This window comes from Nelumbo lutea, chromosome 1 (assembly GCF_056320005.1).
Source record: "Nelumbo lutea isolate HS-2025 chromosome 1, American lotus-T2T, whole genome shotgun sequence".
In the NCBI taxonomy this organism is placed as follows: Eukaryota; Viridiplantae; Streptophyta; class Magnoliopsida; order Proteales; family Nelumbonaceae; genus Nelumbo; species Nelumbo lutea.
Genome location: NC_142684.1, coordinates 132738173 through 132751335, shown reverse-complemented (window position 1 = coordinate 132751335; position 13163 = coordinate 132738173). Strand labels below are relative to the sequence as shown.

At 33.6% G+C, this 13163-nt stretch overlaps 1 protein-coding gene across 1 annotated transcript; it reads left to right on the top strand.

Annotated features, from left to right (window-relative positions):
* The first annotated feature begins 10403 nt into the window (after positions 1 to 10403).
* LOC148877657 (NAC domain-containing protein 73-like) lies at positions 10404 to 12464 on the top strand. The gene is made up of 3 exons (XM_088964693.1): positions 10404 to 11056; positions 11204 to 11393; positions 11760 to 12464. The coding sequence occupies exons 1-3, from the start codon at positions 10898 to 10900 to the stop codon at positions 12296 to 12298; spliced, it is 888 nt and encodes a 295-aa protein (XP_088820819.1). The 5' UTR covers positions 10404 to 10897; the 3' UTR covers positions 12299 to 12464.
* Positions 12465 to 13163: the final 699 nt, after the last annotated feature.

Sequence of the window (13163 nt, the reverse complement as noted above, 5' to 3'; positions counted from 1 at the left end):
TTTCAATAATTATTGGAGATTAAACTATTGTTATTTATCATAGATGAGATTATTAATTTAGCTAAAATTACGAGTGTTCATAAATTAGTTGAGTTCAATCGTAGGCTATTTGGCCAACCAAATTGATCTGGTCAAGTTGGGGAATTGGTTAGTTGAAACCGATTGATCTTTTGTGAAAATCGACCCATTCAAGTTGTATCGATTTAGGATGATTTTTTGGTTTGGTCAATCGGTTAAAAAGATTTAAACTTAAAAATTTAATTTAATTTTAAAATTATTATGCAATTATTTAAAAATTAGATTTATGATATAAAACATTTTAGACTAAGAAATTTGGGAAATTTCCCACTTTTTTGTATTACAAATTACATTTAAAATATAAAATATTATATATATATCCATGGTTAGGTCATTCAATTTTGGTCAACAAATTGCCAAAGTGAAATTGATCCAACTTGGTCAAATTAGGAAATTTTTTAACCAAAGCTGACCTAAAATACTAGAAAACCGACCTACTCAGGTCAAGTTAATCGGGTTGGTCGGTTTCATCAGTTTGATGAATAAACCTAACTAAAATTAATTACTATTATTTTTGTATTATAAAAAAATTATTAAAAGTAGTATATAAAATATGAATAATTATTAATTATTTAAAAAATTGAAAAAAATAAAACAATTGTAGACTCTTATTTGTTTCCATTAGGGTCATTTACTAGAACACACCTTATAGTTTTCATTTTACTAAAACATCTCATATATTTTACAACTTATTTACTTAATCAACATTTCATAAAGGAGTGTTTGTTTTGCCATTAGGCCCATGATGTTTTATTCCAAAAATACCATAAACATTTTTTTTGTACATAAAACAAAATTGACCAAATATAGCCAATAGAGTAGTTCCCATGTCTTATTAAGGGAAAAAATGGTATTTTTATTTTTGTTTTCTTTTGGTTAAATTTATTTAAATGAATATTAGGGTCAACATTGTCATTTTCCACTGTCATCTAATGGAAGATTGATTAAATCCATTGCAAATTATAAGTGGTGTTTTAGTAAAATGCTAGCTATAGGGTAGATTTTAGTAAATCCATGAAACTATAAGGGGTATTTTAGTAAATGACCATTTCTATTGTTTATCTTTCGTTTAATAAATCCCGTGCATCACACAGGTCCCCACTAATTATAATGTTTAAATTATATGATCTATAATCTATAAGAAAAGAGCAATGTAGGTATTATATCAAAATAATATGGTTCAATAATACATTGTCCATAAACATAAAAGTGCACTTTAAATTCTCCATAATTTATAGTAATGTTGAACCATCTTGACCACCTCTTCATTGTCATTGAACTTATGGATTTATTTAAAATAGTAATTATTAATCATTATATACCATTACCGAAGTAATTCTTCCTCTATAGTGAAAGAGTTGAGAGACAATCTTGTATTCTTTACAGTAAAAATAGTTTATTGAAAATAAACTTAAACATTTTTTTTATTTGTTGAACAATTTTTGGTAATATGAAAAATGTCAACAAATTTTGTATGGAATCACAACAAAACCAATACTAACATATGCAAGTAATATCATATGGCATGTAATCACATTAAAATCAATTAATTATGAACATATGGAAGACAATGCTATGTAAAGAGAGAGAGATATATATGCTATGTAACAACAACAAAATCAACTACCAACATAATCAATTGGTAATATATTTTTAGAAATATAATGTAAGTTTCTACTATTTAAATAAAATTTTTGTTAATATTTATTTCAAATAAGTAAAATATTTATATAGGGTCAAATCCGGTTTAGATAGGATTTTAAAATTTGTTGTTATTTGTTTTATAATTATTTAGCTATTTTTAATAAATTTTTATTTAATTCAAATATTTAAGTATATAGATTTAAATATTTTAAAGTTACTATTAATTTCCTTAATCTAGTTATGAAGTCAAATATTTAAAATATTTATTGGTTAGTAATTTAAATAGTTAATTATTTATTAGTTATTGGTTAGGATTTGACCAATAAAACATAACATCGTCTTTTAAGTGCAATTTTGGAAATTTAGTCTTCGGGAAATTAAATAAATATTCAAGAAATTAAACAATTTTCTGAAAATAATTAAATAAATATCTGAAAATACATTTCCAAAAAACAATTTGAATTCGCATAATAAATATCTGAAAATTAATATATTTTTATAGATTATTCATTTCTAGTAATTACTATTATTGATGATAATTAAATAAATATCTAAAAATAAATAAACAATTAATTTTGGTAAAAAATAATTAAACAATAATTAAAATAATTGTTAGAGTAAAATAATTAAATACTTAAACAATAATTAAAGTAATTGTTAGAGTAAAATAATTAAACAATACTTAAATAATTGTTAGAGTAAAATATTTAAAAATAATTAAACAATTAAATCGTTTAATGAATTACAGTGTTATACACGGTAAATCTAACAGCCGTGTATGACACGGTAAATTAAATATTGGATATAAACAGGTCGTCGTCAATCCGTTTAGATTTTATCAAAAATGAGTTGACGCTAACCCGATTTACATCGTCTTCTTCACCCAAATATGGAAAGCGGATTATTTTTCAGTGTTTTCTCCCGCTTTTTCTTTGGTTTTCTTCTTTCACTCTAATATAACCTAACAACCTATAGTGTTTTCAGTATGTATTCAATACGAAAATAGATAAAAATATTTGGATTTAAGAGCCAAAGTGATTGTTCTCGTCTGTTGTTTGTCTTCCAAAACAATGTCTTTTTGCCCCTGTTTTCAGTCAAAAAAATATATTTAATTTGGATTGGTAACAAATAAAGAAGAATGGAGACGGGGAAGGAGTTTTACCTGTTGGGCGATGAATTAGAGTGGTTCCACCCCTGTTATTTTGTCCAAAAACAAAGTGGTTCCACCCTTGTTTGCTGTGCTTCTGCCTCTATTTTTCTCTATAAAAAATAGAGTACTAGAAGGTAGAAGAAGGAAGAAAAAGAATGGGGAAAACCTGTCTTCAAAAGTGGAAGAAGAACGTAGTTTTTGTGTTTGAATTGGACATGATCTAAGAGAGGTTTCAGACATGATAAACCGTCCTAGAATCAAGACGAAACATGGCTCTTTGGAGGCCATTCGGGGTGGCCAAAAATGGCTCACCTATAACAATTTAATTGGTTAAATTCAAAACAATGTGGATTAAAAATTAAAAAAATATAAAAAATGAGAAAATTTCTTCACTTCCTTGTTTTAATACAAAATGTTTTCAAAACTAGACCACATCGGTCAGTTGGACCGGATTGAATTAGAGTTGTACATATTTCAGGGTCATTCAAAAACCAGGTAAACCCAAAACCTTTACAGGTTAATTGAACCGTGAAAACCAAAACTTCTTTTGGTTCAGTTTACAGAAACTGATTCTACAATTTCAATCATTTGTGACCCTTAGACTAGGGATGACAACAGGGCAGGTTCGGGGAGGGTTTTCTAATTCTAAGCCCTACCCAAGGTTTTTAAAACTGGACCGAATAGGGAACTGTTCTAGGGTCCGGTTTCTGGGTCAAACAGTCTGACTGTTTAGTCCAAACGAACAGTCCACTTTGACAAAATAAATAAATATTTTAAAAATCCAAAAAACCATCAAAACCGTTCCCAAGTCAAATAGTTCAATGGTTCAACCGCCTAGGCCAACGGTTTGCTGACTAAATCATTGGTTTTAGGGTAAAACGGAACCGTTCAGGTGACCGGTTCCTAGTTTTTTCATTCCAACTGTCTGCTCCGGTCCGGTTTTGAAAACCATATGACCCTACCTGCCTCCCTAAACCTCTTTTGAGAATCTAAACCCTCATCACACATGAAAATGCAAAACCCTCATTGACCCTACCCTCTCTGCATTCAAGGGTAGGGACGGGTTAGGCTTAGAACCCACATCTAATTTCCTATTATTTCTTGTCATATATAAGCAATAAATAAGTAAATTAACATAAATAAATAACAAAATTTCCAATTATTTGATTAAGACATGTAAAAACACATAAATTATCAATTATCCTTTATGTAAATTTTAAAATATTATTAAATTCAAGACCTAATATATAATATTTATATGCTTTCCAACAATATTCAAGTTAGAAAGGGTCGAATTTAACCTAATATCATACCCTACCCATTCCCACGTCAAAGCCGGTTCTTCAAGAAAAAACCCACCCCTTCAAGAAAGAAACATAGGGACGGGTACCCAGTGGATGGAATGGAAATTGCCATCCCCATAGATAGAAAAATGGGTTCCAAATTAAAAACCATGTTACAAAAATAGTTGAATACTCTAGAATGCCCCCATATAGAACTCTTCAGGCCTTACCGAATAGCAAAAGGTTCTCTGCTTTGGCATTGGATTTGGTTCCAATATCTGAGTTAAGAAGGTAGCGAGAAAGATTCCAACCAATGTACAGAATCAATCAATTAATGGGGTTATCAGTATTCGTCTTTTTTTATTTATTATCAATGTCAGAATTCAGAAAAAAAAAAAAAAAAAAGAAGGCGTGGTGCAATATAAATCTTTACAATTCTAACGTTTATTTTGGTTGTAAAGTTGGTGATAAATACAATTAGACGTTTCATTACATGTACATGTAGGTGGGTCATATTGGTAATAGATTCATCATTATACCTATTCACGGGTCAGGCTTTGGATAATACTATTCATTAGAATTCTGTTAAAATCTAACCCCAAACCCAATCCATGAATAGATTTAATCATCATTATTTTCATCTTCATCATTTAAGCTTTATCCCCAAGTTTAGGATTAATTACATGAATAATTAAATCATTTCTTATTACTTCAATGCCATTGTTATAGTAAAAATATATAATTAACACTAAAAATGTTAATTGATCTATAAATACCAAACATGCATGCAGTATGAAAGTAACCATGCTGGATGCTGGATATGTAAAACCCCTGACCAATAATGAGTGGATATGTAACCCCCCCCCACATAGATTCTTTTCAAGTATAATCAGTTTGGCTAGCTTTTGTCTTTGTTTGTCATTACTGTTTCCAACATTATTAATCAATTTTTCCCTTTGAAACTCTCTAATTTCTGTCAAATACGTCGTCACCATCCACACCCAAATTGGGTTCGGGCCATCAATAAAAGAAACAAACAAGTCGGTGTCGGGTAGTACGATGGAGCATATCATGGGTCTAAGTCTGATCATCATTCATAAGATAAAGATGTTTTTCGAATTTTTACTAAACAAAATTCACAAAATCACTCTCTCTCTTTCTCACTCACTCATTCATGAGACCGTATTCATCTAATACAGAACATTCGTCTTGCCTGCATTTCCTTTTTACACTAACAACAAACAATGGTACACTTTTCACACACATATATATATATATACTATTATGATTGTCATCATCTATAGTCCATCAATAATGCCTCATCAGTTAAAGACGGGATCTATTTCTAATATCTGATATCTCATAGGTGCCTTATATATACATCCTACCATACATTGAGAACATCTTTGTGAAGAATAGATCTTTTAATACTGCTTATAAACGACGTTGGACTTGACGTCAGTGGCTCATTGAGTAGCATCTTCTAGAGCTCCGAGAGGTTCACAGAATAGAGAGAGAGATGATTGACTTAACATTGGTGATGGGTGATGTGACAAAATTGTTGTCATCAAGAACTTTGAAATAGAAATGAGAGAGAGCCCCTTTCGATTCTTTGCATCTTTCCTAGAAATTTCTTCCAAATGGGGGGACATGTGCTGTGCCCCTTCCCTTCAGGCTTCAACCACCTCAACTACTTCTAAAATTTCATTCTTATCTTGTATTCACTGAATAACGCGTTTTGTTTTAATTGGGCATTATTATTCGTATGTGTTTTTATGTGCTCCGATGGCCTTGCAACTGCAACTCACAATGAGCCAATCTTTAATTTGTTTTGCTCGTCAAGTGTATCAAAAAAAACAAAATTCAGGGTCAGAAATGAAAATTATTTATTATTTTAATTTAAAATTTTAAATAGGGAATCTCATCCATTCCGATCGGATTAGTAAAATTGGTTTGAATGTTGTATTTTTATTAAAAAGCTATGAGTTCAATGACGTTATTTTTAGCTCATTCAATTTGATCAACTGATGGTTCAGTTGGTAAGTGATGTAGTTAACATGTTGTAGTGGAGATTTGGGAAAAGTTTTACCTCCATTGTGTAGCCAGCCCTACGAAGCAAAAAAGGGTCATTCAATTCACAATAACCAAAATCATCTCCGGTTCAATTCTCGATATATATAAGTTTCTGGATTTGTGCTTTTAAGTTGATATGTTTTTGAAAGTAACTTTTACCAAAAGCTCAAAACATGTTTTTGGATCATTTTTGTTTCTTACATGCTTAAGCTAGCTCAAAGGAAAAAGCTTCTGACATTCATAACTTAATTTACTATTTGTAATATGATATCTAAATAATCAAATCCAATCTGAATATTAAAAAAAACAAAAATCAAATTTGGATCCATTTGCAGCCCTATAAAATAATTAAAAAAAGCATGGGAGGGGCCCTGCAACTCAACTATATGGATTCGACTAACCTAATATTGTATATGCTTAGTAGAACTCCTTCTAATGACCTATGCATTTTAAAATTCAAAGTGAATGTTTCCCTGCGAATCTCAGCATTCACTTGTTCTGATTCCACATATTAATCACTTTTTTATCTTCATGTAAGCCTTGTCTCAATTATATAGAGTGGATTATTGGTGGGGCCAAATACTTTTTCAGTTGTTATTATTTCAGTCAGCAGTTTTAGAAGCTGCCTCGAACAAGATCTTTGGTTGCAAATCTGATGTAGGCAAGTCGATGATCAGAATTATTAATGGTGGGGCTCTAAGTACCCAATCCCCACTTGTTTTTAATTCACTCAGCAGTTCTGGAAGTTTCCTGGAAGGCTGGAACTAAGGCCTGGCCTTTTATCAAATTTTCATTGGGCCCCCCACGAAAGCCTAAGCCCAAAACACTATATAATATGCTAATTCAGACCAATCGGAATTGTCTCCAGGTTTTATTTCACATAAAAGAAGGAAAATGAGTAGTTTTCATTATAATATAAATAACTTTCCTGATTTCCCCAGTGTTTTTGGCTCGATTGGAAAATGAACGTGAATTGCGGATAAACCTATGGGAGTCGTGACATTTCCAACTTTTTTAGTTTGAAGGAAAGGATAAGGAAAGGAAGAGAAAGACAGAGAAATCTATGCAAGGTTTATAAAAGTTTTCTTATCTTTCTTTTCCTTTCCCTGCATTTTCCTTCAAACCAAACATAATTTAAAAGGCTCATTTTAAAAGGAATATAAATACATAAATTATATAGTATAAATAATACAAAATGTAAGGTTTTACATTATATATTTATTTTTGTTTTCCTTTCAAACTGAGCCTTGGAAAAACCTGTAGGAATCAGTTCTTCAGTTTGATCAAATGGAGCCAATCGGCATGGCTCTTGAGAATCAGGATTCCTTACACTGATCTCGCGATGCACGGTTGGGATGCATTGTGAAATTGGTGTGAAGAACAGGTCTGAATTCGGCCCTCAAGTCTATAAAGACCCTACTTACAAGATACTATAATCGACATCAGGAACATTTACACACGAATGAATGACAATATGTAACTAGGGATCACTTTCGGATGGCCAGGACATATCCGATTTAGAAATATCAGGCTTGGGCCTAAGTTTTGTGTTTAGAACAGGTCTAGACTAAGTATAGAAAAACTTTTGACCAATCAACCGGTATCACATAAGGGGTGATCAATCAGGTGGTATTCATCAAAATGCATGGGGTGCTTCATAGCTTTTCTGGTACCATGCCTTCCTAGTATCATAGATTTTCCCATTAATGTATATAAATATTATAATATGACACTTGTAGTATATATTATATACAATGTTTTATATTATATAATGTATAAAAGAAATTTATATGCATATTATATGTCATTTAATATCAAATATTATATGTAATATTTTATATATAAAAGACAAGTTGGGATCAGGCCCGAAACTAGGCTATATAACCCTCATGACAAATGCAAACCTAACCTAGACTAGGGGTGTCCATGAAAAACCGAAAAACCGAATCGAACCATAAAATGTGGTTAATCGAACTGATCGATTCAGTTTTAGTTTGATATTTTTGAAAAACCGAAGGACCAGTTTGATTTTCGATTAACCTACAAAAAAACCGGTGGTTAACTGAACCAACCGGTATATATATTTATATGTATATTTAATATATATTTTTAATATATGTCACATATTTTTTATATATTATATATAAATATATATTCATTATATATAAATATATACATATATTATATTTATAATAATATATTTATAAATATATTATATTTTTTTTTAAACATTTATAATATATTATATATCATTTATTATTTATAATATAATATTATACATATATTTATATCATATATATTATAAATATAAAAAACCAAAAAACCGAAGAATCAAACCAGTCAAATACTGAAACCAACATATTGTTTAACCAGTGGTATCGGTTCGGTTTACAAAAAAATGCCCATGGTTTGGTTAACCAAACCATGAACACCCCTAACCTAGACTAGGGTTGTCAATGGGGTCGGTGCAGTTCAGAACAAGGTGTAGTGGCCTGAACCAAGATTCAAAATATCGATATATCCGATCCGCCAATAGGGGCATATCAGGTGATATCAGTATTTTTCTTTTTCTTTTTTTTGTTTAAACCAATTCAGAGGGTGGTTTAAATTCCTCCACCCCTTGAACTGGTCAGAACCTCGATACACCCTCTGTAGGCACGTACCAAAGAACCCCCAAAATGATACATATCGTCTAATACGTGTCATACTTTGAACCTTACCATGAACCAATTGTTATTATAAATCCAGAACTGTGCCAATTATTAATTAGAATAATTGGATCTTACCTGATTAAACCTGATTAGGTGATTATACTGACATGTACAATTATCCATGTTAATAAGTAATAACAGCTTAAAACTTCGATTTTGATAATAGAAGCTTAATAGAAAGTAAAATAGCAAATTATTGATATGTTAATAAATCAAATGTTTTTAATCAAAATTGTTTCAAATTATTTTATCAAATTTATCCTTTTAGATATAAAATATAATATAAATTCAAAAAAGGTAAGAAATAATCTTTATGAATTATTAACTTAATAATTGATTTAAAACAACAAAAACCAATCCTAATCCAATTATTAACCGGGACAAAATCATCAAACTAAAACCAATTAATATAATCAGTTTGATAAAATAGAACCAACTCATTCATCACCCAACATAGAATGAAGTAGGAGAGATGATATCGTTGTTCGGACCCCCTATCCACAAGAACCTTGCTCACACCTAAGCAAGCAAAAGTGGCACATTGAAAACATCTCCCACATTCACTTGTTTGTCATTCATAGCGAGATATTCCTGATGCACAGTTGTGATATTCTAAGTAGGGTTATTGTAGATTAGAGATCCGAATTGATGATGTTGATATGCAGCAGAATGTCTTGTGGATTCGTCTGAGTAGCCTATCCGAGCTCATGTCCCTTTGTGCCAATATATGGATATGGTGGCCAGTGGTGATGTGCACGGATTGAGTTTAAAATGCAATTCCAAATCGTCTTTAATAGAGTTAAAGAGTTGAGTCGGTTCACATACGTTGCGTTGGGTTCAGCGTCGGGACTATTGGCAGTTCTATACACGGCAGCACAGGACACGTACAGGTGGTTCTTGTAGCCACGTGTCAAACCGTGTAAAAGATAAACCGGAAATGTAATGCCACGCATCTTTAACCTCTTTATTTTACCACTTAGGCCACGTGATGCCATCAGAAAGAACATTCCGTGCCTTTCATGTCCCCACATGATAGGAAAGCCATTCAGTACTTCGCATGCCTCCAGAGTCCAGATTAGAATTTAGAGTGAAGAGCATCGGCCCTTTACCTTCTGGATTAATCATCCATCTTCCATATCCAACGGCTGGAGGGCATCATTCATACTTGGTGGGTGTGTATGGTCATACCTTCGCTACATGCTTTTATAAACAAAACCCAAAACCAAAACCAAAACCAAAAGCCGAAGCAAAATATAATCCATACGTAGAAGTAAGCGCTAACATCCCTGGCCGGCTTGCAGCTTTGCTTTCTCCTTGGGTTGGCGGATGATGCAAATACCCTAAAAACAAGGCCACGTGTAAACTGTTTGGGTTGACACGAACTGTCGAGCTTAGACTACCTACACGTATATATACGTATATGGACTTGCGTATATACAGAGAGATTCAGGCGAATCAGGTTTGCCCCATCTCCACTCAACCGTCAACCCTTTTCTTCTTTAATCCTTTTCAATCTTTGGCGGTTTTGTTTTCATTTCTCTCTGTTACTCTGTAATCGGATCAAAACCCACCTTTACACGGCTAAATAAAAAGACCCCAAAATTACATTTATTCTCTCTGAATTTTTTTTATAAAACTTGAGTTCTAAGTAACCTTACATTTTTTAGGTTCTCTCTCTCTCTCTCTTTGAGAACTTCTAAAGAGATTTCAGTTCCTTCATCATCCTAAATTTTAGTACCACAGCACAGCTGGTTTGTTGTTGTTGTTGCTGCTAGCAGCTGCTGCTAAAAGAGACAAGCTGCAGTAGCTTTTCTTCTTCTCTTTCTTTTTCTTTTTCATATTTTTTTCTCTATCTCTATCTGCTCTCTTGAAGTTTTTCTTATTTTGGAGAAGTGGAAGAAACAGGAGGGGAAGTCTCTTCATTGTGGGATGGGCGTAAGAGGATTACCAGAGAGGAGATGACATGGTGCAATGAGTGCGACGATGACACCAACACCAGAGCCATCCAGAGAAGCTCTCTTTTGCCACCTGACCTTCTCAATGATAGAGTACTCCCCCAAGACCGTCGCTTCATAATTTGCCCTTCCTGTGGCCATCGAATCCAATCTCAGGACCAGGTGGGTTCTCATCATTCAATTCCCTTGTTATGACTGAATTTTTCTTTCAAACTATCATCTGTATTGATTCTGTTCCTTAAATTTATAGAATATATGTGTACTTAATGTTTGTGCATTTTAATGAACACACAAAATTGGTTGAATTAGGCCGGAATTCCTGACTTGCCGGGGCTACCCGCCGGAGTAAAGTTCGACCCAAGTGACCAAGAGCTTCTGGAGCATTTGGAAGCGAAGGTGCGATCCGATATGCACAGGCTCCACCCTCTCATCGATGAATTCATACCCACCCTCGAAGGAGAGAATGGAATTTGTTACACTCACCCTGAGAAGCTACCAGGTGAACCTCCAACAACCCCCATCACCATTCTTACGCTATCTCTATACGTACCTGTGAACTTACATTCATGCTTACGCATTCGTGATTCATGTATCAATTCTGTGCATGTATTTCTACAGATAGTATCCAGTCCAGTTGCACCTCCGTCGCATTTTATTAGGCATCAATGCTACTAGCTAACTTTTGTTAGAGAATAAAATACCTATTCAGGGAACAGATTAGGTGAGGTCCCTGAATAGGTTTTCTATTCTCTAACAGCTTTCTGAGTATGGTCGTTTTGAAGCTGTAAATGAAACCAGTCCTCACTTGCAAAAATAGTGACCTATATATCTTACTCACGTTGATCAAAGATGCATGATTGTTCAGGGGTTAACAAAGATGGGCTAAGTCGGCACTTCTTCCATCGACCTTCCAAGGCGTACACCACCGGAACCAGAAAGCGAAGGAAGGTGGACACAGATGCCGACGGGAGCGAGACGCGATGGCACAAGACGGGTAAGACTCGGCCGGTGTTTGTAGGTGGAAGGCTAAAAGGATACAAGAAGATACTTGTGCTATACACGAATTATGGTAAGCAAAGGAAGCCAGAGAAGACCAACTGGGTAATGCATCAGTACCACATTGGCAACAGTGAAGAGGAGAAGGATGGAGAACTTGTGGTTTCAAAGGTTTTCTATCAGACACAGCCCAGGCAATGTAGCTCAATTGTGAAGGAGGGTCTCTCTGGTAAGTCCAAGGGTGTGATAGGTCATGAGAGTTCAAGCTTCAGGGACGCCTCGTCCCTGGTTGAATACTATAATTCTCCATTCTTCTCATACGATCAAAGTGGCCATAATAGAGCAAGCCCACCTCAGCTAATACCCAATTTCGTCCTTCATCCTGATGGGTCTTCATTTCTTCCTTAAAAGGAAAGCTCACATTGCTAAAGAAAGAATTAAAAAGCAAACAGTAGCTCAGAGATAGCTGTTGCGTGTACTCGTCATCAAATAATAAATTATTTGCATTACTATTTTGATAATAATGAAGAGAGGGAAATAAAAGGAAACTGACTCCTTGTTTAGATGCTAATAAGTGTTCATTCTTTTAGGTCTGAAATAGAAATCAGCTGTGTTGGTACATCGATCGTTTTTGTAGCTATCGATCCATTCAGGTTTTCAACAGGGGTCAACGCACCCTTACATGGGGTCCCTCCTTGCCTCATATATAGCTCTTTACTACCGAGACCGAGAGAGTCATGTTGATGTAAAGCTGTACAAACACTATTCATTCTTACTGCCCAGACTGTCGAATTGATGCTTCCTTCCTCCATACTTGGTTTTTTGGTGTATTAATTAATAACTGAATAAATGAAACAACTACTCTCTCTCTCTCTCTGAACTTCTAGCTAGCAATCCTCTCTTGATGAGACGAATGTAGTTATTTCCTAAGGATAAGAAAATTAAGGATCTGGAAAGACCGGAATCCGGAATTCACCCGTTTAGAGGACTCAAAACAGGTTCAGGCTGAGCCTGAGCACCATCGGACATTTCGATGGTCTATGGGAAATGCAAGGCCAGATGTAGTCAAAAGACAGAAATACTTTTGAGAGATTCCCGTTTCCTGGATCTGATGTTGTGTTATATTCTTCCTTCTTCCCCACTACTAGAATTTGCAGTGCTTTTTCACTTATTGGGATCTTCAGCAGATTTGTCTTGTCCAGAGTCGAGGAATATATATATATATATATATATAAATTCCTTTAGTACTAGTTAAAGTCCTGAAACGGCTTGA